This window comes from Labrus bergylta, chromosome 19, assembly GCF_963930695.1.
Source record: "Labrus bergylta chromosome 19, fLabBer1.1, whole genome shotgun sequence".
NCBI lineage: Eukaryota > Metazoa > Chordata > Actinopteri > Labriformes > Labridae > Labrus > Labrus bergylta.
Window position 1 is genome coordinate 12,986,095 of NC_089213.1, and position 27,641 is coordinate 13,013,735.

Genomic DNA, 27,641 nt, shown 5'->3' on the forward strand with positions numbered 1-27,641 from the left:
GGGCGGGGCTACCTGTGAAAAGTGTCTCGCCAAGGGTGTGGTTGTAAGAAAAGATACTCTGCTGAAGGGCACCTTATATGGACGATATCGCTCCGCCCTCTTGTCCATATATTGTCACTTCTGTCTCAAACAGGATGTTGAGCTTAAAAACTGATGAATGTGTGAGCAGTCAAACTAGAAATAATATAAATTAATCCACAGAAATGTCTTAATTGAATAGTTTTTTTTAGATTTTTAAACCTTTTAAAGAAATCAAAACGTTGTTGGTTAAAACTTCGAGTTGACCGTCTCTGTGGATTGATCAGTCATCAGAATTTCATCACAAACTTAAAAGGTGAGGTGAGTAATTATCACAAATATGAACAGTCTTGGCGGTCCTGGAGTACCTCAGGGAGCTGATCTGGGTCCTTGTTACAAACATCAAACACCACCTAGCTGTTTAATAAGGTTGTTTTATTTTGGTAACAGATTTAAATCAAAGATGGATAACTTTAAAATCTGAACTTCAGAGGGGTCAGGATTAAAATAACCTGCTCTAATAAATCTGTTTGTTGTCCTTAAACTTTTAAATACAAAAACCCTCCAGATTATAAACGATTAGGACAGATGGTGCATACATGTGGTGTCGGACACATCGGAAAAACGAGCTTCCCAGTTGTAAAATGCACATGAACAACAACTCGGAAACTCGGAAAAGAATGAGGCACCCGACTTCCCGACTTGACATCAGAATCGTCATCACGAGGGGCAAAATATGTTTTGTTAATGTTAACATACTTTTTAATAATTCACTTACTGCACATCAACTTTTATCTCAAATATAACTCATAACAGAGACGTTACACATCTTAATTCCGACCTTCCAAACGGAAATCACGTGAACACTCTTCCCAACTCTTTATGTTTACATGTTTTATAACCAGAAATCTAATACAAAAACTTTCAGTCGTGATGAATCTTTGCTGAAGAATATCTAAAATAATGTTTCTTCTCATGACGTCAGATGTTGATGACATCATGAAATCCTTAGAATGATTTTATTGAAATACTGATGGGGAGTCTTGGAGCTGATGGTGGTGTTTGCTTTTAAAGGTCTTATAGAAACGTCTTTATTCATCTCATTCATGACTAAATAAAGACTCAGGAGCTGGTGGCCTAGTGGTTAGTGTCAATGCCACATGTACAGAGGGTGTCCTCTAAGCAGGCAGCACAGGTTCAAGTTTGACCTGTAAGTCCTTTCCCGCATGTCTCTCTCTCTCATCCTGTCCTACCAAAATAAAGGCATAAAAGCCCCAATATAAACCTTTATAACAAAAACTCATTTGAGGTTAAAGGTTACCCTAACTCATTTTAAATAAAGTATATTTTAGATTTAGTGAGTTAAATGTATTAAAAACATGAAAATTACAGAGTTTAAACTTTAATCAGACTCAGACTGAGGGAGCCAAACAATCAGAATCTGATGATTGTGCTGCAGCTCCTGATCAGTGGGATGAGACTCACCTGCTGCTGATAAAAACCTCAGACTCAACTGCTGCTGATAAAAACCTCAGACTCACCTGCTGCTGATAAAAACCTCAGACTCAACTGCTGCTCCCGCAGACTCACCTGCTGCTGATAAAAACCTCAGACTCAACTGCTGCTGATAAAAACCTCAGACTCAACTGCTGCTGATAAAAACCTCAGACTCACCTGCTGCTGATAAAAACCTCAGACTCAACTGCTCTTGATTAAAAACCTCAGACTCGCATGTGGATCACTTGTTCCAGAGCAGCAGACTGACTCGGGTAATAGACTCTGAAACTTGTTTTTTTCTGTTTCATCATTTTGATTTGTTAAACAAATGTGTTCCATGTTTCACGTCTATTAAGAATCATATTTATATATTGTTAAATTTCTATTTTCTGCATGATTCATGATTTAAAGGCTTTGTGATTTTTTTTTCTTTTTTTTTTTTTTTTTTTTTCCACACTTAAATAATAGAAATCAAGTATATCCTCTGACTATAACTCTTGAGTCATGACTGTCTACAATGAGTGTCCCACTGTCTGTGATGTTGTCTGAGTCCGATCTTCACTTTAATTCGCTGGGGTGGCGGCTGACTCCTCACCTCGCGTATAGAAGTTGTTTAATTGAGGGACTAGAGGAAAGAAGAATAACATACTGTACTCACTGCTTAACTGCGTTTCTAGATCACACTCATTTTGGGTAAATTTACATGCAGTGTGAAGATACGAGCATACTAAAGGTCGCTAGCATGTTAACACAACAATGCACCGCGAGTTGTTTTGGTTTCATGCTGGTGCATAAGGGTGAAATCTGCTGGATCAAAAAATTGCATATAAAGCCTTTAAAATGAGTTTTAATTTACATGTTTTTTATTTTTATTTTTTTAGACCGTGCTTTATCAACAATAATTTGACTTCTGGTTTTGTTTGTTTGGAGCCAGAAGTGACCAAAAGTATTTATATTTGGAAAAGAGGGTAGAGCTGGAGAGGATCCCTCATTCGTCTCCAGCTCCGCCATCGTTTGCAAATATGGCCACTTCCTTTGAAACGCAAACCGCTAGTAGTTCTTCTTTAATAATCTGACTCGTTTTTTTTTTTTTCCAGAAGTCCCGCTCCCGCCCTCTGTCTGTGTTTCTTGAGGCCCCGCCCCAATCATGTCTCTGAGGTCACTGGTTCTGACTCCAGAAAGAATCCCTGGATTCTTCGTACCATCTCGCAGTCAGTTCCTCTCCCCTCGACCTCACCGGAGCTCACCTGACCGTACCAGACTTCTGGCAGACCATGATGACATCGGTCAAGAAACCACTCCCCCCACCGACCCTGCCCAGCACCGTCGTCTGCTCTGCCTTCGAGCACCTCGAGTCAGACGTCCGTGTCCTGTGTCTGCAGATGTGGACCTGACAACACGTGCTGCCCTGTCTCTACCGCACATTCAGACAGTGACCACGCCCTACGGCTTCAGCGCTGTGCTGGCTGCCAGCCCCTGTACAAGCCGACGGGAGTCCCTGTTTCACCGGCACAAACCAGTGACCGTGACCGTGACTGACACAGAACTGGAGGACTCGTCCCCTCCCCCTGGCAGGTCTCGGGAGTGCTTGGGACCTATCAGAGCTCTGGGCCTGCAGGTGATGAAGGAGCTGAAGAAACCTGTGTCTGTGCTGAAGGCTCTGAGTCCCACAGTGAGGAGGAGGAAGAAGTGACTCCTGACGCAGCTGACAGGTGGACCTGGACACCTGTTTTAACATCAGGGAACTCTGATTTTGACTTTAAATTTAAACATATATTTTAATAATTATTTTTTAATAAATCATTTGATGTGTCACGGCTGTTTGAAATTATTCTGACCTTTGACCTCCATAACTGCGAGCAACAAATGAATGCATCACTATGACACGGATCACCCCCTGGGGGGTCGTCCTGAGGGTCACCTGTGCTCAGGTGTTTGATCACACACACCTGTGATCTGTGTCTGTTAAATTACAAACAAGTGAGCTCCAGGGCCCAGTTCTTCAAAAGGTATGACCTGGATCTATAATTGTTATATCTCTCAGGATCATGTCAATCAGCTCTCTTTCATCCCGGTTGCAAAAAAGACAAACTGGATAGGATCACCCTGATCCAAATACAGACTTGTCTGGATGGAGGTTTAAAAAAAATAAATCTAATATTGGGTAATTTTTCTTTTTCTGCAGGTTGCTCAGACTCATGGGCTGTAACATGCAGGGTAACTCAAGCAGCAGACTTGGATGTTCTCGTTAAAAAGAAGAGACTGATGTTTCTTTTCCCGCGACATCATCATCCCACACGAGTGTTGCTCCACGGCGTGCGACATGATGCTCAGTCCTGCACAGTGTACGGCAGCTGCAGGAGGCATGCTTGTCGCTGCCACAGGAGCGCAGGACTGGAGCAGATGCTATAGTAGCCTTTTCACTGGTCTGGATAAAGGATATCAAAATGGCCAGTTCTTTCAATAAGCAGCAGGGGGCACTAAAATCAGCACAACAGTACAGATTTGTGTAGGCCTTTTTAAGTTGACATTTTATGTTTGATATTAAATATTTTCAATATTTAATTGGTAAAACCATGTCTACCTCTTGGCTGTCAGAGTGGGGAAGCAATCATTTCAAATTGGAAAGGAGTCACATGATGTTATTTTAATTGACAAAATGTATTCTATTTCTTTATGATTTTAATAAATACTAAAAACCCAGTCCAGAATTTACCTTATGCATTTATAAAATCGAATTACATAAAAATACCTGGTGGTCAAAATGCAGTTCATAATTAACTCTGTTGATCAGCTGTAGTTCTCTTGATTGACCACTAGGTCAGTTTGTTAAATTTGTTTGTAGTCCACCGGCCCTCTGTTGCATCAGGGTAATCCTGATACTCAGAAGTTTTGAACAACACAATCCAGAAGTTTGATTCGATTAGGGACCAGGTTTGGATTCGATTCCCCGATCTTAACCGATAATGTGATCCATATTAAAATAAAGTGCTACACAATTGCCGCTGTTTTTATTTCTATTATGAAAATACAAATAAACATATAATTTATCTTTACATTTTTTTAAAAACTTTACTTCCAAAGCTATTCTGACGTCACAGTACGGTCGTGACGCAAAGCCGGAAGTGTAGTTTTTTTTGTTGTTGTTCAGTAGCGTTTCGTCGTTGTGGCGGGTAAGTTGAGCTCTGCTGTGTTCACCGCGTTAAAGACACGTTAACGGGCCGGTTCTGTGTTTGTTCGGAGAGTCAGAACTGGGCCCTGGGTAACCGGGAGACACCGGGAGACACCGGCTCTGTTATGATGCTAACGCTAACTGAAGCCGGCTCAGTGTTAGCATGCTAGCTTACTAACCAGCAGGACCAAAGAGACAAAGCTAACGAGGCTAACTGTTAGCTGGTGCAGGTAAACAGACAGATGTTGTGTAGACTTCAGTCATTAATATTTATATGTATCCCTTCGTCGATCAGAATCCGTTTTATTGACCAGGTTTGTCCAGGTGTGCCTGAAGAAGTAGCTTTACTCTAAATGTGTCTTTAAGTTCTAACAGAGGATAAAAAGCCTCTCTCATCAGCAGTGACATGAACTGAATAACCTTATAAATGTGCCTTTAGTATTTACACGCTGCTGGACTTCAGTAAAGGATCGTTATGAAATAATCCACATGGGGCAGATTTGAGTATTTGAACTACTGAGACACACACTGATGCTTTCTGAGTGAACTAGTCCTCATCGTCAGTGTGTTGTGTGAGAAATATACAAGCTCAGGTCCATTTATACCACCAAGCACACAGGCACCAGTAGAGGACCGAGCAGTTCCCTGAGAACTCCTCCCCATGTATTCATATCGCCATGCTACCTATTCTGAAGCAAGAGCTAAAAGAGTTCCTTTAGACTCCTGGGAACTAAAGTAGTTCAGAATCAATAAAAAGGTGAGCCTCTTAACAGTTCCTAGGACGATGAAAAAGTTCCCTTATTGTGTCGAGCCAATTAGAGACAGAGTTGGGCGGGTCATCCCTTCACCATCCTAGAAAAAAAATTGCTGCATACTTAATACTATTGTTAATCAGAGGGGGATTGGAAGTGGGTATACTCCATTTACCTGCGTTTACCTGCTGTGTATACCTGAGTTTACCTGCTGTGTATACCTGAGTTTACCTGCTGTGTATACCTGTGTATACCTGAGTTTACCTGCTGTGTATACCTGTGTATACCTGAGTTTACCTGCTGTGTATACCTGAGTTTACCTGCTGTGTATACCTGTGTATACTTGTGTTTACCTGTGTATACCTGTATACCTGAGTTTACCTGCTGCATTTACCTGAGTTTACCTGTGTATACTTGTGTATACTTGTGTATACTTGTGTATACCTGTGTTTACCTGTGTTTACCTGTATACCTGAGTTTACCTGCTGTGTATACCTGTGTTTACCTGTGTATACTTGTATACCTGAGCTTACCTGCTGCATTTACCTGAGTTTACCTGTGTATACTTGTGTATACTTGTGTATACCTGTGTATACCTGTATACCTGAGTTTACCTGCGTTTACCCTGCACTACACCCCTGGGTTTATTGATTTTGCTCTCTGTGTTCAAACATTTATTTTTAAATTAATTAACAAACTGACTGATGATGTCACTGTTTCAGAGGTCATGTTCCCACATAATGAACCCGTTCCACAAACGCCTCAAATTCAGCCCAACTAAACCCTGCCCTGCAGCCGGGCCGCAGCACTCCAGTCCCCACGCCTTCGCCCATGATGCTATGTTACAACCTTCTCCAGCTCCTACAGGGGACGGAGCCAGGAATGAGGACGAGGGGGAGGAGTACCTGCTGGTGGAGGAAGACACCACAGACTCTAGCCTCATCATCACCATGGGTAACACACACACACACACACACACACACACACACACACACACACACACACACACACACACACACACACACACACACACACACACACACACACACACACACACACACACTCTTACAGACTACTGAGCAAAACAAAACAAATAACCTGTCTCTCAATCTATCTCTCTCTCTCCACCTGTCTGTCTTTCTCCACCTATCTGTCTGTCTCTCTCCGTCTGTCTGTCTCTCTCCGCCTGTCTCCTTCTCTCCACATATCTGTCTCCACCTGTCTGTCTCTCTCCGCCTGTCTGTCTCTCTCCACCTGTCTGTCGTTCTCTCAATCTGTCTGTCTTTATCCACCTGTCTCTCCACCTGTCTGTCTCTCTCCACCTGTCTCCCTCCACCTGTCTGTCTCTCTCCACCTGTCCGTCTCCACCTGTATCTCAGAGGACAGTCAGGTAGAGGTTAGGTCGGGCAGGAGGAGGTCAGGAAGGAGGAGGAAGAGGAAACTGATAGAGGATGAAGATCCCGAAGTGGGCGGGGCTTCAGAGAGTGAGGAGGAGGCGGAGTCAAGTGTTGATCTTGAGATTGGCAGACAGCTGGACCAATCACTGGAGACTAAATCCAAACAGCACAACCTGACCACGGTGAACGTCAGAAACATAATCCACGTGAGTACACACCTGCTGCTCCCTGACAGGTGGGCAGTATCCTGTACAACACTATCTGTGCTGTATACTCTTAGTATCTACTATTCTGCTATTTGTTTCTACTTCGTCTGATTCATTCAGTGAGGAAGTGGCGTCATTTGCGTTACCCGAACCAGCCGCATCCACCTGTTTTTTTTTTGTTTAACTTTATTCAAGAAGAGTAATATATACAGTCATGTAAACAAAAAACAATATCACAATGTAAATCAAGTAAAATATTAAATAACATACAGTTATAACATAAAGGAAAGTACAAATGAAAGACAGTAATATACAGTTAAGTAAAATTAACCAATAAAGACACAGACATAAATAATCATTATTTAAATAGAGGGGGAAAGGTTTTATAATAATTCAGACATTTGTTGCATTTTCTGTTGTTAATTAAAGTAGTGATGTCAGTCGGGACTTTAACTCTAGATTCAAAATTGATCCAATGAATCCATGCTCTTTTACACGTGAAGTTAGTATCCATGTTGAAATGTTCAGTCTACTGAGGCAGACCCAAAAAAAGCCTCCTGAATGACCACAAGGGTTGAGTCTACTGAAAAGTACGCACTGCATACTGAACTGTGGCTGTTCGTAAGGGCCTCTGTGTTTGGAGTACATCAGGCAGCCATTTTGGCTCTGTGTGTTTATTGTCCTGCTCATGTGCCTGATATTTGACTTTTGCCTGCAGGAAGTGATAACTAACGAACACGTAGTGGCCATGATGAAAGCTGCCATCAACGAGACTGAATCCATCCCTCCGTTTGTGAGTGTCGTCCATTCAGAAGAGTTTAACTACATGTTAATGTTTATCAAGCTGCTGATCTTTATTTGATTGGTTTTCTTATTCAGGAGCCAAAAATGACCCGATCCAAGTTTAAAGAAGTGGTGGAGAGAGGAGTGGTGAGACACCTTGTCTGTCTGTCTGTCTGTCTGTCTGTCTGTCTGTCTGTCTGTCTGTCTCACCTGTCTCACCTGTCTCACCTGTCTCTCTCTCTGTCAGGTGATTCCAGCCTGGAACATTTCACCAATCAAGAAGAGCAGTGATGTCAAGAAGGTAAAGGTCAAAGGTCACAGTTATTTAAAACAATACTGAATTCACTTTGTACCAAGCAGCAACCTCCGGTGTTGAAACATGATGCCGATGCTGAAGTGTAAAATCCTGCTGTACCTCGAGTGTCCACTAGAGGCTGGCTTCAGAAGCACAGGAAGTCACATACACACACATTCTAAAAAGCTTGTTTTTACAGCAGAGATTAACATGTTTACAGCCTGGTTAAAAAAAACCAAATAGGTTTGATTAGCTCATGTCTCGATTGGCACACACTGTACGGGGGGTGAATGTTTTGATGACTCATCAGTTTTGATTTGATGAAGGATAAGAGTTATTCACAATAAGGCGTGTAGCTGACCTGATTGACAGGCGGGCGCGGTGTAACGGTTTGTCAAGAGGCTTAAAACCCGCCTCAGCTCCAGCTCTCAGCCTGTCGTTAGGTTGACTGAAAGTTAGGCTGAGACAGTATTTCCAGCATGGAGACTGGAAACAGACCTCTTCATGAATTAAATGTAGATCACTGATTTCTCTTGATGATGTCATTTGTTTGTTATGATGATGTCATCCCCTGTCTGAGGTTGTCTGCTCCCAGTGAAAGGCACTGAATGCCTCGTGTTGTTTTCAGGCTCCTCAGTTCGTGGACATCCCTCTGGCTGACGAGGACTCCTCTGATGAAGAGTACCGACCTGATGAGGACGAAGAGGACGATACCACCGAAGACGTGAGGCTGACCTCTGATTGGCTACAGCACTCTTTCATACTGATGACTCATCACTGACTTGTGTGTGTGTGTGTATGTAGACGTTCCAGGAGAGCGACATGGAGAGCACGGCGTCCTCCCCCAGAGGGAGTCGTCTGAGTAGGGGGGAGGAGGACAGCTGCAGCCCCTGGCAGGTATATCTATCTGCATGGCAACAGTATAGCAGAGGTGGATGATGTCATGTGACACACACCTGATGATGCACTGACCCAGATGTTATTGACTTTAAGCCCCGCCTCCTGGGCGTCTGTGTGTTCAACTTCTTTTTTTAATCTCGTTTGTCTCTCCTCAGACCTTTCGTAGCCGCTCAAGGCGTCTGAGGGCGGTGTCTGTCTCTATGGGGCCGCCACCTCCACCTAAAGCCCCACCCCCTAAAGCAGCGACTGACAGCAGCTTCCTGGAGAAGCTCCATGCAGTGGAAGAGGAGCTGGCTGTGTGCATGGAGCCCTACCAGGTAACTGTCACCTGGGTGACTCACAGTCAGGGTCTGAGGGATCTATTGGTAACCACAGACAGGTGATCAGGGAGATTGATTCTTGATCTTTGTTTTGATTGGTCAGCCTTTGTCTGAGTCCGAGGAGGAGGTGGGGCTGATGGCGTACAGGACTCGCTCTAAACGTCCTCTACGGGACATCCCACTGGGTCAGCTGGAGGCGGAGCTACGAGCTCCTGACATAACACCTGACATGTATGACTCAAGCTCCACCCATGAGGATAGGGAGTGGACCGATTGGCTGAGAGGACTGATGATCTCAGACATAGACAATGAAGGTTTGTGTGTGTGTGCTGCGTGTGTGTGTGTGCGTGCGTGCGTGGGTCACATGTTATAATTCTCTCTCTCTCTCTCTTTTTCTAAGACGAGTGTGATGATGAAGATGATCCTGAGTATAACTTCCTGGCTGACATCGATGAACCTGACCAGGAGGATTACCGTGACGATAAGGCTGTCCGCATCACCAGTGAGTACACACACACACACACACACACACACACACACACACACACACACACACTCACAGTCACAGGGCCTCCTTTTTAAAGGGACAGTAACAGTAACACCCTGGTCAGGACTGGCTCCAGGGGGGTGCCCCGGTTTCCCTCATCCAGGCGAGATGACTCGTTTGAGTTTCTGGGTTTTGTTTGACCACTTTCAAAAACAACAAACACGTTTTAATCCTCACTGTTTGTGTTTGTTTCAGAGAAGGAGGTGAACGAGCTGATGGAGGAGTTGTTCGAAACTGTGAGTGTTCAGTCTGCACACATATACACACACACACACACACACACACACACACACACACACACACACACACACACACACACACACACACACACACACACAGGTAAACTTAACTTAGCATAAAGGCTGGGATCAAAGGAAAACTGACTGTGTGTGTGTACTGTCCAGCTTAAAGAAGACCTCACAGGACAGGAAGTTGACGAGGAAGAGGAGGAGCCACTGGATGATACACACACTGTTCAGACACATGCAAATGAGGATCAGCATAACACGTGTGTATCACACACACTCACTCATGCACACACACACACACACACACACACACACTTTGTGTGTTCTCTTACTCTATTTCCTTTTAGCAGAGGGGGCGGCGACGACCACGAGGACAGCCTAATAACAAAGCCACGTACAGTGAAGCAGCAGCTGGAGCAGATCAGGAAGAGACGTCAGCTCGCTCTTCCCACACACACACCCTGTGACACACACACACCCTGTGACGCACACACACCCTGTAACGCACACACACCCTGTAACACACACACGCCCTGTGCAGAGCCGTACACACTGAAGCTGGACACTCGTCAAAGGAGCAGACTGCAGCAGCAGCTCCAGCAGGTAACTCTTCTACAGATATGACTACACATTAATGTACAGTCAGTGTGCCTGTAGCAGCTGCTTTGATGATATCTGATGAGGGCTATTTTATGTGCAGTAGCTCAGTCTGTAGGGACTTGGGCTGGGAACTGGACGTTCATCGGTTCAAGTCCCTGTGTGGGCTAAAACATAGCAGTTGATCTGGTCTCCAACAATATTTTGTTGTACTTGTACAATGACAATAAACATTTCTTAGCCGGAGAGGTGCCAGGTCATTTCCTGAGTACTCCAGAGGTGCCCTTGAGTAAGGGCACGGTCACACTGGCAATCCGTACCGTGCCCAAGCATGCTTCAACCCTGAAGTCCAGTTAGTTTGGCCAGTGTGAGCGCTCCGTGCAGTGTGCTTCGGCACGGTAAACTTCATGCACAAGCCAAGCACGTGGGTACACAACACTGACAGCCTTCATTATGGAGAAATCCAGAGTTTCATGGCTGTATCTGACTAAAATGACTCAATATAAGCCACAAAGTAGCTGTCATGTTCTCTGTGTTGTGTTGTTGGTCTCTTTTATTTTTTAATTTATTTATGGCTGTGTCTGATTAAAATGACTTAAAATAAGCCGTAAAGTAGCTGTCATGCTCTCTGTGTTGTTCGATGTGCAGACGCGGACTCGACTGCGTGTCCCTTTTTTTTTTTTCTGGAGTCCGCCTGAGTTTGTAAACTGAGCACGCTTCATAATAACATAAAGCATGCATGTCCTGTATTAAGGCATTATGTACAAAAGGCAATCGTGCACTGCTTAGGCATGGTTAGTCCTCCTGTGCAGTGTGACCGCGGGCCGTGCCGGCCAGCGTGGGAATGGCACAGCGGGGGGCCCTAAGGCACTGAACCCTCAATAGCTCTGCCGTGCCCCCTGAGTATTCCCCCAACTCTGACATGGCTCCTCTAATTCATGTCCACAGATCCAGTTTGTGCATGTGTGTATTTCAGTGTGTGTGAGAAAGTCACACACCAGAAGTGTCAACCAGAAGTTCCCTGCAGGATTGATAACTTATGAAAAAAAAACATGTCTGTTTTGGTGTGAACACTTGGATTGTGGATGTAATATAATAATTCATTTTGTCTGTTAGCATGTCCAGCTGCTCACTCAGATACACCTGCTGAGCTCACCTGTGGCTGAACTGCACAGCGAGGCTGAGACCACCAGACAGTTCCTGGTAACTCATACACACACACACGCACGCATGCACACACACAGACGCACGCACGCATGCACAGACACAGACACACACACACACACACACTGAATACATTAAAACACTTTATTTAAAGTTATCCGTTCAAACATGTTTTATGTCAGTTTAAACACCTTTATGTTCATGTTGTTGATGGCGCAAACAAAGATGGCTGACAGCGTGTCACTCCCTTCTCTCTGTCAGTTTGAGTTGAACTTGCTCGCTCAGAGGGCGGAGCTTCTCGCGTCTTCCTCTCGTCCTGGTTTCTGCAGCGCCTTCAGAGCCTCCAACCTACAGGGGGCGCTGCAGCTTCTGGAGGAGCTGAAACAGATGCCCATCAGCTACCAGCTGCAGCCCCGCCCACCTGACGCCCGCGGATACAGTGAGTACAAAACAACAAACATGAGACAAACAACACTGAAGGCACGTGTGCCGCACATGGACCAGGGGTCTGGACTATGAAGAGATTCCAACCCAGGGTATCTTTGGGTGATCTGGCTTCACTAACCCTAACATCAGAGACCGTGATTAACAGTCACATGAAACCGCTTATCAACATAAGTTACCCTCGAGTTTCAGAGAGCGCGTTCACAGAAAAGGGGCGGAGCTAGCTTCATATAACCTAACACTATCATAAGTGCGTCTCCCGTCAGCAGATCGTCATATCTAACAAACTCTGAACAAACTATATTAATAATATAAAGAGGTTTAAAACAAACCCAGAGACTAAAGTTACACAGCTGCAGGAACAAATGCAGGAAGGACAACTGGCAGAAAAAAGAAACATCAGAGAGTATTAATGTCCAAACTACAGATTATTATATTTCTGTCCCATCGTTAGTTCACCTTAGAACTGAAGATAATAACTCCTGTTTTTTCTCTGAACTGGATGTGTGTCTCTGACTCTTTCATGTGGAGAGTATAACAGTTTGAGAAGTTATAGTTCAGCTCTGATGATAACAAACAGAGCAGCATGGGGACACTAAACATTCATATGAAGATATAATTCAAAGACATAAGAAGATATTCATCCTTTAACATCTTAAAAACACAACTCAAAGGTTCCGCTTTTTTTAGTCTCTGTTGAAGGATGAAGGATGATATCAGTTCAAAATAATCATTCACTACGGACTATAATGTTATTATACGGGACACATGAAGGGTCTCTCTCCCTCCTCCCCCCTCTCCATCAGCTCCCTCCACCATCAAGAGATCTGTTTGGTCAGTGGGCGGAGACTTCCACAGGTTGATCTCTTATCTCCAAATAACCTGGAGCAGGTTAGGTGTGCAGCAGAGGTTACCATGGCGATATACCCAGGTAACAAGTGAACCACCTTCGTAGAACTGAAAACCCAGAGTTAACCCTGAAGTGACCTCTAACCCCAAATCCTGCTTCATAGTACAGACCCTTGGTGTGTAAGGTGCTGTGTGCACATCCATTGTTAACAAGTAAACGAAGAAGAGAATTTAAGAGATTGCGTGTGTGTGTTTGTGTGTGTGTGTGTGTACAGTGCGTAGTTTCCCCGTCATGCCGGCTGAGCTGGCCTGGCTTTTCGCTACTCGCCCGGTGTTCCTCTACCCTGAGCTGCTGCCCTGTGCCAGCCTAGACCCTGCTCTCTACTGCCCCCGCAGGACATCTGCCTTTACTGCAGCCGAGGACTGGTACTTACAACACACACGAATAAATATACACACGAAGATACACACATATGCCTACATGTACACCCAAAACACTGATGTGTGTGTGTGTGTTCTCAGCCTGTTGGTCCTGGGTCTCAGGAACATGGAGGGGTCATGTGATCCCACCAAGTTGGTGTCTCAGTTCCTGCTGAGGAAGAGTCTGGTCCAGGTCCGACGAAGGATCCTGCAGTGCTGCAGACCTGGTCACCCTGACAACATCGTCAAGGTAACGATGGCCTCATGCCTGTAAACTGTCTGTCTCACCTCCACACTCTGAGCTGTCTGTCTCACCTTCACACTCTGAGCTGTCTGTCTGTCTGGGTCTCAGGCCTTCAGGTATCAGAGGGTGGTGTGGCCCATGCTGGTGGCATGTCGGGGTGTAGTTGGAACAGAGCTGCGCCCCCCTGTGGAGAGAGAGGAGAGTGTGCTGCCTTTGTGGCTGCAGGTGAGACGAACCCCCTTTAGACTGTCACTGTGCTGATCAAAGTCAACTTTATTTTTCAATTTCAAAATATGCCAGACATACAGTGGAATCGAAATTGTGTTGATGATAATAACTCCTTTAGTCATTAATAATGATAATAACAACATTAATGTTATTCCACAGAGGAGTCTTCCTGTCATCTACCCAACCATCAAGATATATAACAGCCCCACCGGCTCCACCCCTGAGGCCCCGCCCCCCTGCAGGTCAACTGCTGCCCGTCACAGTCACCTGACCTTCCTTCGCTCCTCCTCTCACTCTAATAACTTCCCCCCCGGGACCAAGTATCCCACCCGACTCCCAAAAAACCTGGACTTCAGACGTGTGGGCTTCCTGCAGGTGAATCAGACCCTCCCCCATCCTCCTTCTGACTCCTCACAACTCCCCCTAAATCCTCCCAAAGCTCTCCTCCAGCGCCCCCTCCCGTCTCACTGTGACCCTCATGCTGAGATCATCAACACCACAGCTGTCTCAATGCCGACCAGAGAGCGAATCAGTTGCCACAATCAGACCCTAACCAGTCTGAGGAGAAGGGGGAGGAGCTCTAAAGATGCTGTTATCCCGCCTTCTTCAGAATGCCCTGCCCCCTCCATGGAGGAGATACGGGAACGTGATGATGTCATCAGGACAAACGAGGAGGAATTGGAGGAGGAGAGTGAGGTCGTCCTGGCTTTGTCTGAATCATCACCCAGCTCAGCAGGAAGTGTCACCCCCGACAACGTACGTGATGGCCCAGTGGAGGCAGATTTAGAGTATGAACAGGAAGTCACATCAACGCCGTCCAGAGCAGCAGAAGAAGTTGAGACAGAGCAGCTGGTAAGCTTTCTCTCTCAGATCTGATGATGCGTGTACTGATCATTCTTGATGTTTGTCTTTACTTCCTGCTGCCTCACAGGTGTGTGACGCAGTGCAGGTGTGTCCAGGTGTCTCTGAACAGCTGCTGCAGGTGTTGGATCAGTTCTCTTCAGAGGGGCCCCTGGGGGCCTCTGGGGCTCCTGAACTCCTGTTTGACTCTCTGAGCCGCCTGCTGCGGCCCTGGCCTCAGCTGCTCCAAGAGCTCGCTGCCTTCCTGAGCCAGGGACAGGCCGACTGCTGTAACCTGGTGTGTGACATTGCATCGACTCATCACTCTTACATTATGACATTATGTTGACATGATGATGTCATCACTCTGACCTCACTCTTCTTCTCTTCTGGTGTTTCCTGTTAGCAAACCGAGCTGAAGCTGTTTGAACGCAGTCGTTGGTTTCTGCAGAGACTTGGGCGGAGCCTGGGAGAAGACTCCTCCCTCTACCAGCAGGTGGTGTCAGTGCTGCAAGGCAGCCCCGCCCCCATGCCTGAGGACGTTGACAAGGTAGATTATGTAAGCCTTTGATTAGTCATGATGATTGTTCAGTTCTCAGTCTTCAGCAGACAAATGAGATAATGTGATATCATATCAACGTAAATAAACATCAGCCTACATCATCAAACACCACAGAAGAATAATGTTCTCTACTTCCTCTCTCAGATCTCCTCTTTCCTCAAACGCCACCCCAACCTGCACAAGGAATTCTGGGAGTTTTTCCAGCAACTTCGCACTCAGTCGTCACCCATAGCAACCAGCTCTGACACCACAGTGACTGACTGCATTTCTCACAATCCTCAGAACATAAACAGGAAAAAAGACGAGGATGAAACACCGGATGACAGCGAGACAGGAAGTGACGAAGAGGAAGGGGAGGAGTCAGAGGGAACCGTTTGCAACAAAATCCTCTCCATGACGAGTGGAGAGAAAGAAGTGGTCTGGACCCGGTCAGAACCAAAACACTAAACTTCTACTCATTTGTTCATCCTGTTGATATTAATAAAGTTCTGTTTGAACCAGCTAACAGACTGTGACCTCTGACCTCTGTGTGTTTCAGGGAGGCGGACCGAGCCATCCTGACCGCTTGTAAGCAGAAGGGAGCCAATCAGAAAACGTTCAGACAGGTCTCCGCCCACCTGGGAAACAAGACCGCCCAGCAGGTATGAGGGGGAGGAGCCTAAGTCATTATTTTCTTGGTGATTTATTAAAGATTAAAGAAATGACTCATCTGTTTCCTCAAGGTGACAGGGCGATTCAGACACCTGATGAATCTCTTTCATGTCCAAAAATCCACCTGCTGTTCCTCAGAGGGCCAGCCAATCAGCACACAAGAGGGAGCCCTGGACTGAAGGTGTGGCCAATCACAGACAAGCCTGCAACTTCCTCAGAGGACATCCTGCAGGGGGCCCTCAGAGGACGTCCTGCAGGGGGGCCTCGGGGGACGTCAGAGGACGTCCTGCAGGGGGCCCTCAGGGGACGTCAGAGGACATCCAGCAGGGGGAATATTCTGTAACATTCCTTAGAGCTCTCAGGTGGACATGAGGTTCTTTGAGGTTTCAATGATTCTCAAACATTCTGATGATGTTCTTTGTTGACTCGAGAACATTCCACCTGGGATGATACAGAGTTCTTCATGTTTGTTCTGCTGATGTTCTATTCCTGTCGTAGTGAAGGAACGTTTTGAAAAAGGAGGGAGGTGATGTTCTGGACAGTACTGGTAAAGAATGAATGATGTTCTGCTGAACCACTGAACTTCATTCTGTTTGTTCTAAAGACTGAAGAACTCATGTTATCCTGACAGGAACACACCTCAGTCCTCTATATTTATATCTATTATTTATTTGTACCTCCTCTGGCCTCAGTTAGACTCCGCCCACTGACTCAGGGGGGTGGGGTCACCATAATGTCATGAAGGACAGAAGAAAAGCAACAAATGAAGCTGTACTTTGGTTTTCTCTTTCATGTTTCTTTCTATTCCAGTTATCCATCCTATCACAGAACCAGGAGGAACATTAACTTGATACTCTTTGTGCAGCTCTCAGACAGTGAAGGTCCAGTCTGCTGATCAGTCTGTGGTTCTCTGTGGCCTTATGTGTGTTGGTGTGAAAGTTGTGAAGAACATGCAGATGTTCTGTTTGATAGTGAAGAACGTGCCGACACTGTGTGATAGTGAAGAACATGCAGACGTTCTGTGTGATCGTGAAGAACGTGCAGACGCTCTGTGTGATAGTGAAGAACGTGCAGACGCTCTGTGTGATAGTGAAGAACGTGCAGACGCTCTGTGTGATAGTGAAGAACGTGCCGACACTGTGTGATAGTGAAGAACATGCAGATGCTTTGTGAAGGTCTCTTAGAATGTTTGTTCATATCGACGATGGCTAAAGGTCAAGTGCTTCAATAAAACATTTATTATATTTCTAAAACTGGAAGGATGATTTGTTTTTGTAAGAGTACCTAAAATAATCACAAAAGAGATTAAGGTGACAGTGGTCCATCAATAAAAAAACAAAACAGAAAATGACCACAAGTAACATAGATGACCCATTTAGAGATTAAAATAAAGGTGGTCAACATTTTACTCCTTCAGTTCTTTTAGATAGCACACATTTTAAAATGATGCAGACCTAGAAAGAAATCAAATGCGCTCACAAAAATACGTCGGCAATGTTTTGAAAAGGGGGAGGAGTGAGGGGCAGTGTGTTTGTGGGCAGTTTTTGATCATTAAAAAACAATAAATTACAGAATATTGGGTGTCTTAAGACTTATATCTTTGTTACTATAGTAACAAACATGTTTTTATACAATCTGATTTTTACTGCAACCACATCGAAGTTTACATTTCTGCTATCAGGACAACATAAAAAGGCATAGTATGTAAATTCCGCCACCAGGGGGCTCTCAATCAATACGATAACAAAAGATGAGGTCGAGGCTGGTGGGCAATCATGGGAGGAATTCTCTCTTCTACTAGAAGTGTTCAGTTTGAGTCAAACCTTTAAAGGGGCTATATGTAACTTTTTACGTGTATAAATCCTTTTTCAAAGCCCATTAATAAGCAAATGGTTAACTGATATGAAAAAGATGTTCACTGTCTATCTGTGTTGCCTGTATAAAAAGTTTCCCCGGGTCATATTTTCCTCAAAGCTCCAGGAAGTGACATTTTATGCACGTTCTCAACGTCCTCCTCACTCCGCTCCACTTACAGAGATCAACAGTACAAACTCATCACACACTCCCGCTACAGCCAGAGGCCGCCTTCCACACACTTCTATATAAGACCTCTCAAAGGCGGACAAACTCATCACACACTCCCGGTCTTCACCTCCACAGCCAGGGGCCGCCTTCCACACACTTCTCCCGGAGACACACAGACTCCTTCACAGACTTTCACATGTGTATGACCACTTACCTCCTCTGTAAACATTATGCCGGTAAATATCCAGTGTTTCGCGGCCGATGATGATGTTCGTTTGTGCACATAGGAGAGCGAGCATCAGGTTACTGGTGCAGTTCACCTGACGGCCATGCGGTATCGCTACAAACGCAGTATTTTTGAAAGTTACATACAGCCCCTTTAATCAGGTCTAAAGTCTTAATTACAGTCAGGATAAACATACTCTAACGTCTGTTTCTCATGATATCATTTGATTCCAGCTCGTCATGGAAAAAAAGGATTTAGAGAAATCAGATGTTTTCTTATTAATCCTTTTTTTAAATTAATTATTAGGTAAATATTTATGCCAAGTGATGTCATCAAAAAATAAAGACTTAAGAGATAAAGTAATAGAAAATATTTAATCTTTTTTTTTTTTTTTTCAGAAAATGCTTTTCAAAGTAAAAACATTGAATAAAGAAACGTCAGGTTTTCGAACCAATCTCAAAGCTACAGCACGTCAGCTCTTCATGCTGTGACCAATCAGGGAGCAGTTTTCCGGTATTTTCTCTGCCTTCCATTTGAGTCAGCTGATTATTGATGATATTCATTATTACATGATGCTTTGTATATATTATAAGTATTTCATTCATGCCAATAAGAGAGGGAGGGGGGGATGGTGAGGTGGTCAAGTTAGAAACATTTGTACTGGTGACGGTAATCTGCCTTTCACAATAAAAGCCCAGTGTATCACAGGTATTCGTATTGGATCATTAAATACTGTATGTCGGCTGTAGAGGAGAGGTGGATAGTACAACACTGCGGATTCACCCTTATAGATATTTTTTATTGCACCAGTAGTGCAGTGGTCAGTACTATACTCACACCCAATTTACAGCCAACTCCCTCTCCCTCTCTCTCTGCCTCTCTCTCCCTCTCCCTCTTTCTCTCTGTCTCTCTATCTGTCTCTCTCTCTCTGTCTCTCTCCCCCTCTCTCTCTGTCGCTCTCTCTCTCTCTCTCCCTCTCTCTATCTGTCTCTCTCTCTGTCTCTCTCTCTCTCTCGCTGTCTCTCCCTCTCTCTCTCTCCCTCTTTCTTTCTCCCCTCTCTCTCTCTGTCTCTCTCTCTCCCTCTCTCTGTCTCTCCCCCTCTCTCTCTCTCTCTGTCTCTCTCTCTCTCCCCCTCTCTCTTTCTCTCTCTCTCTCTCTCTGTGTGTGTCTCTCTCGCTCTCTCTCGCCCCCTCTCTCTCTCTCTGTCTCTCTCTCTCTGTGTCTCTCTCTCTCTCTCTGTCTCTGTCTCTCTGTGTCTCTCTCTCTCTCCCCAGTATCTAACTGTATTCAATGTTCTTCTTCTAAATAAAGGCGTAACAGCCCACAATAAACCCTGAAAATTGATATTTTTATTGTTGAGCTATGCTTTGTCACGATGAGGGCTTTTATCGTGGAAAACCGTGACCGGAAGTTGTTGGATGAGTCCCTTCTCTCGGTTGAGCTTGACACAGAGCGGAGGGTCTCCTCGGTCTGTAGCTGTCTCCGCTGTTTCTCTTCATTTTCCACCGAAAAATCATTCACCGTTTCTCTTCATCATGGAGGCCGCTGTCCGCCTCATTCCCGCCGTCACGCTCGTCCTGTTGTCCTGTTTTCCCGCGGCGGAGTCCTCGCGCAGGGACGTGCTGGAGCTCGGGGACGCGGACTTCGACTACCTGGCAACGGAGCACGAGACTATGCTGATCAAATTCTATGCTCCATGGTAACGGAGCCGGGACGCTAGCGTTAGCATAGCTGGTTTAGAACAAACAGGTTTAATGTGAACATGGAGATGATGGCGGATACATCAACTAATCATTCTTTCTTTATCCTCCCCCCTCCATCATTTTTCTTCCTGTCATCCCCCCTTTCTCTCGCCATCACTTCTTTTTGACATATTTACCTCCTTCCTTATCCTCCCGTCTCCATCTTTCATATGACCCCCCCCCCCCACACTTCTTCCTCCCTCCCTTGTCTCCTTCCACTGCTCCTTCTGTCCTTCACCTCTCCAGGTGTGGTCACTGTAAGAAGTTGGCTCCAGAGTTTGACAGAGCAGCGACTCGACTGAAGGGCACCGTGCAGCTAGCTAAGGTACCATCATCATCATCAATATTAATATAAGAAACATCTGTGATTATGATTATGATGATAAATCACCTGTTGTCATGGTTTCAGGTAATATTGTCATCACATATGATTAAAAAACTAACAATAATACCTGTTTGTCACACTCAATATTGGTAATTTGTTGGTTTTAATTAGCAAAAGAAATGTGTTTAAATTTCACAAAAACATTGCCAATGATTACGTGTAAAAACGCTGGCAACATATTTGTGTATTGATTTAAAACACCTGGTATCATAAAGGTAACAAACATCTTTCTGGACAAACTTACATATTTTTTAATTGTGATAACTGTGGATGTCTCACCTCACTGATGAAGCTTTGAGTCATTTCTTCAAACAGACACCATCAATAAAGTTTGAATGACTTCCTGTCTGTCTCTCACCTGTGTCACCTGTCCCACCTGTAATCTACTGTTGTTAAGTGTAATTGTGTTTTTATTAGTTAGGTATAATGACTTACCTGTCTGTCTCTCACCTGTCTTTCCTGTGTCAGGTGGACTGTACGGCTCACTCAGAGACCTGTGCCCGTTTCGGCGTGTCTGGCTATCCCACTCTCAAGATCTTCAGGAACGGAAAAGACTCTGCCCCCTATGACGGTCCTCGCACCGCAGGTAAAACAGACAAGCAAGCTGTAACCAATCACAGTTCTCTACCTGAAGCAGAGTTAGTGGTAGGCAGGTAGCCTTTAGCAGTTAGCGGTCACGTTCCAGATTATTATATTGTAATACTTATATTATTGTTATTGTTTATAGAACATGGTGTTGTGTGTGTGTGTGTGTGTGTGTGTGTGTGTGTGTGTGTGTGTGTGTGTGTGTGTGTGCTTGCGTGTAGATGGGATCTATCAGTACATGAAGAAGCAGACCGGTCCAGACTCAGTTCTCCTGAAGACTGAAGAACACCTGCACACATTCATGGACCACTACGACGCCAGCATCATCGGTACCACAGTCATATGACCTCACACAGTCACATGCTAACTTACCGTAGAGACGTTAGCCTACAGTACGTGACATTAGCTTACAGTTTGTGATGTTAGCAGACTGGTCCTGGTTTGATGTTATCATAATTAACACTTTGTTCACATGTGAAAACACATACCATGCCCCATTTGACGTGTGTGTGTGTTTGTGTGTGTGTGTGTAAGGTGTGTTTTCAGGTGCAGACAGCCCTCGTCTGTCAGAGTTTGTGCGAGCTGCAGGTCTCCTGAGAGACCAGTTCAGATTTGCTCATAGTGTAGAGCTGAAGCTGGGGGAGAAATACGGGGTGAACTCTGAGTGAGTTACTGATGTAACTTTGTTTTTATGAAATGTATTTGCTTTGTTTACTTTAAGATCGGATTCTTTGTCTTTGTCGACCTTAATTTTTATGAAGCTTAAAATTGGGAGTGTGACAACCCTACCTGTGTGTGTGTTTGTGTCACAGGTGTGTGTTGTTGTTCAGACCTCCCAGACTGGCCAATAAATTTGAGGACAGTGTTGTCGTCTTCAAAGATTATCTGACCATCGGATCTCTCAGACGCTTCATCAGAGATAACGTGTAACTTTCCCCCTTTACCTCAGACTACAGCATCACCTAGTGGCTATCAGGGGAACAACCCGTCTGTCTCTCTACCTGTCTGTCTGCAGCTATGGTTTATGCCCTCACATGACTGTGGAGAACAGAGATCGTCTGAGAGTACGAGACCTGCTGACAGCGTACTACGACCTCGACTTCCATCACAACAGCCGAGGGTCCAACTACTGGAGGAACAGGTGACAGTTCTATACAGGTGACATGCAGGTGACATACAGGTGACAGTCCTATACAGGTGACATGCAGGTGACATACAGGTGACATACAGGTGACATACAGGTCATACAGGTGACAGTCCTGTACAGGTGACATACAGATGACAGTCTTGTACAGGTGACATACAGGTGACAGTCCTGTACAGGTGACATACAGATGACAGTCTTGTACAGGTGACATACAGGTGACAGTCCTGTACAGGTGACATACAGGTGACAGTCCTGTACAGGTGACATACAGGTGACAGTCCTGTACAGGTGACATACAGATGACAGTCCTGTACAGGTGACATACAGATGACAGTCTTGTACAGGTGACATACAGGTGACAGTCCTGTACAGGTGACATACAGGTGACAGTCCTGTACAGGTGACATACAGGTGACAGTCCTGTACAGGTGACATACAGATGACAGTCCTGTACAGGTGACATACAGATGACAGTCTTGTACAGGTGACATACAGATGACAGTCCTGTACAGGTGACAGTCCTGTACAGGTGACATACAGGTGACAGTCCTGTACAGGTGACATACAGGTGACAGTCCTGTACAGGTGACATACAGATGACAGTCCTGTACAGGTGACATACAGATGACAGTCCTATACAGGTGACATACAGGTGACAGTCCTGCACAGGTGACAGTCCTGTACAGGTGACATACAGGTGACAGTCCTGCACAGGTGACAGTCCTGTACCATTGACATACAGATGACAGTCCTATACAGGTGACATACAGATGACAGTCCTGCACAGGTGACATACAGGTGACAGTCCTGTACAGGTGACATACAGGTGACATACAGGTGACATACAGGTGACATACAGGTGACAGTCCTGTACAGGTGACATACAGGTGACATACAGGTGACATACAGGTGACAGTCCTGCACAGGTGACATACAGGTGACAGTCCTGCACAGGTGACATACAGGTGACAGTCCTGTACAGGTGACATACAGGTGACAGTCCTGTACAGGTGACATTCAGGTGACAGTCCTGTACAGGTGACAGGAAGGAAACAAAATTTACAGGCGAACTGGGTTACAGGTAAGCTCGTTCAGGTTAATAAAACTTTAACATGTAACCTGTTGCTATTGTTTGTTAAGCCCCGCCCCCTCTGTCTCTAAATTAGGGTGATGAAGGTTACATCTAAATACAGTGCGCGGGGCCTGACATTCTCAGTGGCCAATAAGAAGGACTTCCTGTCTGAGTTGGAGGAGGACTTTGGCCTCGGCACGTCAGACGGAGGAGAGCTGCCGTTCGTCACGATCCGGACCAAACTGGGCCACAAGTACACCATGAGAGAGGAGTTCACGTAGGTACCCAGGCCGACCCAGGCCAAACAGGGCTAACAGGCCTGCCCAGACCAAACAAGGCTAGGCAGGCCAACCCAGACCAAATAAGGCTTACCATGCCAAACAGGGATAACTAGACCAACCCAGGCTAAACAATGCTAACCAGGCCAAATAAGGCTAACCAGGCCGACCCAGGCCAAATCAGACTAGTCAGATCAAATAATGCCAAACCAGACTAACAAGGAAGTACACCATGAGATTTTTTTGTCCCCACATCAGTCTCACCTCACAGCCTTCAGAAAATACACCTTGATATCAGCTAGCTCTCTCTGCGTGTGTGTGTGTGTGTGTGTGTGTGTGTGTGTGTGTGTGTGTGTGTGTGTGTGTGTGTGTGTGTGTGTGTGTGTGTGTGTGTGTGTGTGTGTGTGTGTGTGTGTGTGTGTGTGTGTGTGTGTGTGTGTGTGTGTGTGTGTGTGTGTGTGTGTGTGTGTGTGTGTGTGTGTGTGTGTGTGTGCGTGTGTGTGTTTCAGGAGGGACGGTCAGTCGTTGGAGAGGTTTCTCGATGATTACTTCTCAGGTCTTCTCAAACGTTACGTGAAGTCTGAACCTGTACCTGAAAGAAACTCTGCGTCTGTCAAGGTGAGCTGGGGTCACAACCTGTGACAGTAGGTCACATGGTTTAGGTCATATGAAGTCTAACAGCAGACTTCAGGCCTGTTAGCCAATCAGAAGAGAGCATAGACCTGAACCATTCTATCTCCTATACAGGACTGACACCTGTACAGGACTAACTATTCTGTGCACATGTTGCTCTGGGTCATTAGCGAATTTAAGAAATTATTTCTGATTCTGATTCTGATTCTGAACATGAGTGAAGTCTCTGTTTATATTTATTCTGACAAATCTGAAAACCATCACAGCTTGCTGCTTGGGTCATGATTATTGTTCTTTGTTGTTTTTGTGTGTGTGTGTGTGTGTGTGTGTGTGTGTGTGTGTGTGTGTGTGTGTGTGTGTGTGTGTGTGTGTGTGTGTGTGTGTGTGTGATGGGTCAGGTTGTGGTCGCTGAGTCGTTTGATCAGGTGGTCAATGATCCAGATAAAGATGTTCTGATACAGTTCTACTCTAATTCCTGTCCACACTGTAAGAAACTGGAGCTGGTCTACAAGGAGCTGGCTGACACGGTACACACACACACACACACACACACACACACACACACACACACACACACACACACACGCTGACTGCAGATTACCCAGCATGCTTTGGGAGTACCCTTGTTTCCGCCTCAGAGTTGTGTCAGCAGCTCTAAGATCCAAACAAGAGATACTATTAGCTGAAACGGACCAATCAGGAGGATGCATTAAAAGTGTATTTGTCTGTTCACTTCTTCTCAAAGGGGACGTTCTCTCTCTGTCTTTAGAGTTTCACAATGGTCGATACTTTTAAAAATGATGTGATGAGTCAGTTTAATGATGTGATGAGTCAGTTTAATGATCGATAGTCAAAAGAACTGAAGCTTCATAAAAACAGTTTCCTCAGACAGGTGTGTAGGAGAGGAAGGAGTCCACCACAGGCTGCAGACAGACTCCTGCACACCTTTTCCAATGACACTAAACACTCGCGTCACTACAGTTTGTCTCTCTGTTGACCTAAAACAAGAAATGACCTGAAATCAGGTGTCAGGACAGGTGTCTTATATTATTATAGAATAATCATTCAAAGTTTAAATTCTGGTATCATGACGACCCTCCTCTCTCTCTCTCTCTCAGCTGCTCTCTGATAAGAAAATGGTCATTGCAAAGATGAACGCAGTGGAGAACGATGTTCCATCGGGCTACGACGTCCAGGGGTGAGAAGGTTCAGGACTCTGAGGTTCAGACTTAGGATCAGGATCAGGTGTGAACATGGACTCAGCTCTGTTTGTTCTCTCTGCAGATTTCCCACCATTTACTTTGCTCCTGTGGGCAGAAAGGACGAGCCAATCAGATATGAGGTAACACATACACACACACACACACACACACACACACACACACACTAACGCATGGAGTTAGTGTGTAAGATTTTATTTGTCATTCACTCCAGGCGCTGTGATCTGTATCAACAGGATGTTTAGGTCAAAGTTCAGCAGAGCTGATCAATTCCTTTATTTATTTCTCCTTCAGTTAGGAGTTAGGGGTTAGGAATTAGGGGTTAGGAGTTAGGGCTTAGGAGTGTTTCAGCACTTATGAAATGTCCTTCAGATTCACGATGGAGAGTATCAAACATGACGATCAATGTGAGAGCTTGAGGAAAGTGTGATCCGGCTGAACCCCGCTCTCCCAAGTTATTACCCTGCATTACACCTCTACACTATCAGACCTGCTGAACTTTGACCTAAACATCCTGTTGATGCAGGTCACAGCGCCTGGAGTGAATGAAAAACAATCACAACAACGTACATCCATCTGTTAGTTAGGCTGCGTGTACCACTTAGTGTGGAAATCAGACAATCAGACATGCAAGCGTATGTCCAGCGTGAATGTGCTGACTCAAATCACCCTCCCTACACACACACACACACACACACACACACACACACACACACACACACACACACACACACACACACACACACACATGCACATTGCTCTTCCACCATTTTTCGGTTAGATTGCACAGATACATTGAAAGTAATTTTTTTCCTTCTGATAAAAAAGACGTTTTATAAATCGTACGGACTTTTTAATGTTGATCGTTAAAATAACAGTTAGACGGCGCCGGATGGCTTGGCGGTTATGTAGTGTGCCTCATGTACTGAGGCTGTAGTCCTTTATTGCAGGGGTTTGAATCCGACCTCAGCCCTTTGCTTCTCGTTGTTGTGCTTCTTTTAGGGCGCTCGGGAGCTCAAAGACTTCCTGAAATTTCTGAAGCGTGAGATGAGCCACAGTCTGGTGGATGGCGGGTCAAAGGACGAACTGTGACCAATTCTCAACCACCAATCAGGTCTAACCACCTGGTCTCCATGACAACAGACATGTAGCAGAGGAGTGGGAAATCCTGCTGACAGACCGGGACCAGACTTTGGACCAGAGACAGGAAGTGATGGACAGACAGCTGCTGACTTTCACAAAAACACCTGTATGTCATGATGTCATCATGACATCACCAGCCTACCTAAGGACATTTATTTATTTATTTATTTGTTTGTTTATTTATTTATTGACCCCTCTCAGAGACTCCTCGTACATTAAATGACAGACTGGTGTAAAATCATCGGCCAATCAGAAGAGGACCTGAGCTGAACGTGTTGATGAAGTGACACATGGCGGCTTGAGTCAGCTGTCTGTGATCCTCGTACTCAGAGAAAAGACAAACAAACATCGTCCAATCAGAAACATTCTCACATCAAGAAAAGAGAAGTAGAAAATGGCATCCAGTGGAGCTTTATTTGTAATACTTTTTATGAATGAACTGTTTTGTTTCTAATAAACACTTCCAGACCTCCAGGTGGTGCTATCGTGTTTCAGAACTGAAAGTTAAATTTGTACCTGATATTTATTCATGTGTTGGGGGACTTATTGTTTTGATAATGAAAACTTGCAGTTAAACTCGTGATTTAGTGAAATGTAGTCGGTGTGCAGGAGTGTGAACACACCTGTCTTATTAAACTAAGTTTTATTGTTAAAAACATGAGTTTGGAAGTTCATAGGTTTTAACATCCTTAGTCTTGTGCTCTCACATAAATTACATAGTGTAGCAGGTAGCTTAGCATACATAGAGTAGGAGGTAGCTTAGCATCAGCCTGCATAGTGTAGCAGCCAGGTAGCTTAGCATCAGCCTGACAAACATGTCAGAACTGATTTTATTGTAAATTCACATGTTTCTATTTTAAGTTCAGATCAAACTCAATAGAATAAAAAAAGATGTGAAGGGTTCAGTGTGAGTTTTTCTTTATGTCACCAGAACATACAAACATGAAACTTTAGTTTTATATAGTTTATAGTTGAATAAGATGTGACGGAGACAGAATGATTTAAAAACCTCTGACATACATCAGAATCAGAATCGGTCTGTATTGCAAA

General features: G+C 44.9%; 3 protein-coding genes across 8 annotated transcripts; all 3 read left to right on the forward strand.

Annotated features, from left to right (window-relative positions):
* Positions 1–1,501: 1,501 nt before the first annotated feature.
* Positions 1,502–3,330, forward strand: LOC109997267 (C2 calcium-dependent domain-containing protein 4A). Of its 2 annotated transcripts, none has more exons than XM_029280722.2 (2): positions 1,502–1,787; positions 2,616–3,330. In XM_029280722.2, exon 2 carries the CDS (start codon positions 2,663–2,665, stop codon positions 3,206–3,208), a length of 546 nt encoding a protein of 181 aa, XP_029136555.1. In that variant the 5' UTR covers positions 1,502–1,787; positions 2,616–2,662; the 3' UTR covers positions 3,209–3,330. The 2 variants fall into 2 exon arrangements, with proteins under 2 accessions (XP_029136555.1, XP_020507339.1); XM_020651683.3 differs by having other exon boundaries at positions 1,505–1,787; positions 2,613–3,330.
* Positions 3,331–4,626: 1,296 nt separating this feature from the next.
* Positions 4,627–17,387, forward strand: gon4la (gon-4 like a). 5 transcript variants are annotated; one of them, XM_020651675.3, is made up of 25 exons: positions 4,627–4,688; positions 6,162–6,393; positions 6,819–7,042; positions 7,761–7,835; positions 7,922–7,972; positions 8,073–8,126; positions 8,749–8,844; positions 8,925–9,017; positions 9,176–9,337; positions 9,444–9,654; positions 9,741–9,842; positions 10,083–10,123; positions 10,292–10,395; positions 10,483–10,738; positions 11,849–11,935; positions 12,158–12,335; positions 13,465–13,615; positions 13,712–13,859; positions 13,962–14,078; positions 14,241–14,933; positions 15,013–15,219; positions 15,328–15,480; positions 15,628–15,911; positions 16,022–16,124; positions 16,206–17,387. In XM_020651675.3, the coding sequence occupies exons 2-25, from the start codon at positions 6,180–6,182 to the stop codon at positions 16,311–16,313; spliced, it is 3,912 nt and encodes a 1,303-aa protein (XP_020507331.2). In that variant the 5' UTR covers positions 4,627–4,688; positions 6,162–6,179; the 3' UTR covers positions 16,314–17,387. The 5 variants fall into 5 exon arrangements, with proteins under 5 accessions (XP_020507331.2, XP_020507332.2, XP_065804559.1 ...); XM_020651676.3 differs by lacking the exon at positions 4,627–4,688 and adding an exon at positions 4,695–4,917; XM_065948487.1 differs by lacking the exon at positions 4,627–4,688 and adding an exon at positions 4,695–4,917 and having other exon boundaries at positions 15,328–15,471.
* Positions 17,388–19,807: 2,420 nt separating this feature from the next.
* pdia8 (protein disulfide isomerase family A, member 8) lies at positions 19,808–27,065 on the forward strand. Its single transcript, XM_020651697.2, has 13 exons — positions 19,808–20,085; positions 20,375–20,453; positions 20,982–21,099; positions 21,320–21,427; positions 21,633–21,762; positions 21,911–22,024; positions 22,114–22,239; positions 23,412–23,594; positions 24,105–24,213; positions 24,627–24,755; positions 25,347–25,426; positions 25,513–25,570; positions 26,451–27,065. The coding sequence occupies exons 1-13, from the start codon at positions 19,922–19,924 to the stop codon at positions 26,538–26,540; spliced, it is 1,488 nt and encodes a 495-aa protein (XP_020507353.1). The 5' UTR covers positions 19,808–19,921; the 3' UTR covers positions 26,541–27,065.
* Positions 27,066–27,641: the final 576 nt, after the last annotated feature.

Excerpts from the sequence above, each read along its gene's own strand:
- LOC109997267 (XM_029280722.2), top strand. The coding sequence starts at position 2,663 with ATGTCTCTGAGGTCACTGGTTCTGACTCCAGAAAGAATCCCTGGATTC.
- gon4la (XM_020651675.3), top strand. The coding sequence starts at position 6,180 with ATGAACCCGTTCCACAAACGCCTCAAATTCAGCCCAACTAAACCCTGC. Across the intron at positions 9,338-9,443 it reads TGTGCATGGAGCCCTACCAG|CCTTTGTCTGAGTCCGAGGA; the intron begins GTAACTGTCACC and ends TTGATTGGTCAG. Across the intron at positions 9,843-10,082 it reads TAAGGCTGTCCGCATCACCA|AGAAGGAGGTGAACGAGCTG; the intron begins GTGAGTACACAC and ends TGTTTGTTTCAG.
- pdia8 (XM_020651697.2), top strand. The coding sequence starts at position 19,922 with ATGGAGGCCGCTGTCCGCCTCATTCCCGCCGTCACGCTCGTCCTGTTG. Across the intron at positions 21,763-21,910 it reads AAATACGGGGTGAACTCTGA|GTGTGTGTTGTTGTTCAGAC; the intron begins GTGAGTTACTGA and ends TTTGTGTCACAG. Across the intron at positions 25,571-26,450 it reads ACGAGCCAATCAGATATGAG|GGCGCTCGGGAGCTCAAAGA; the intron begins GTAACACATACA and ends TGCTTCTTTTAG.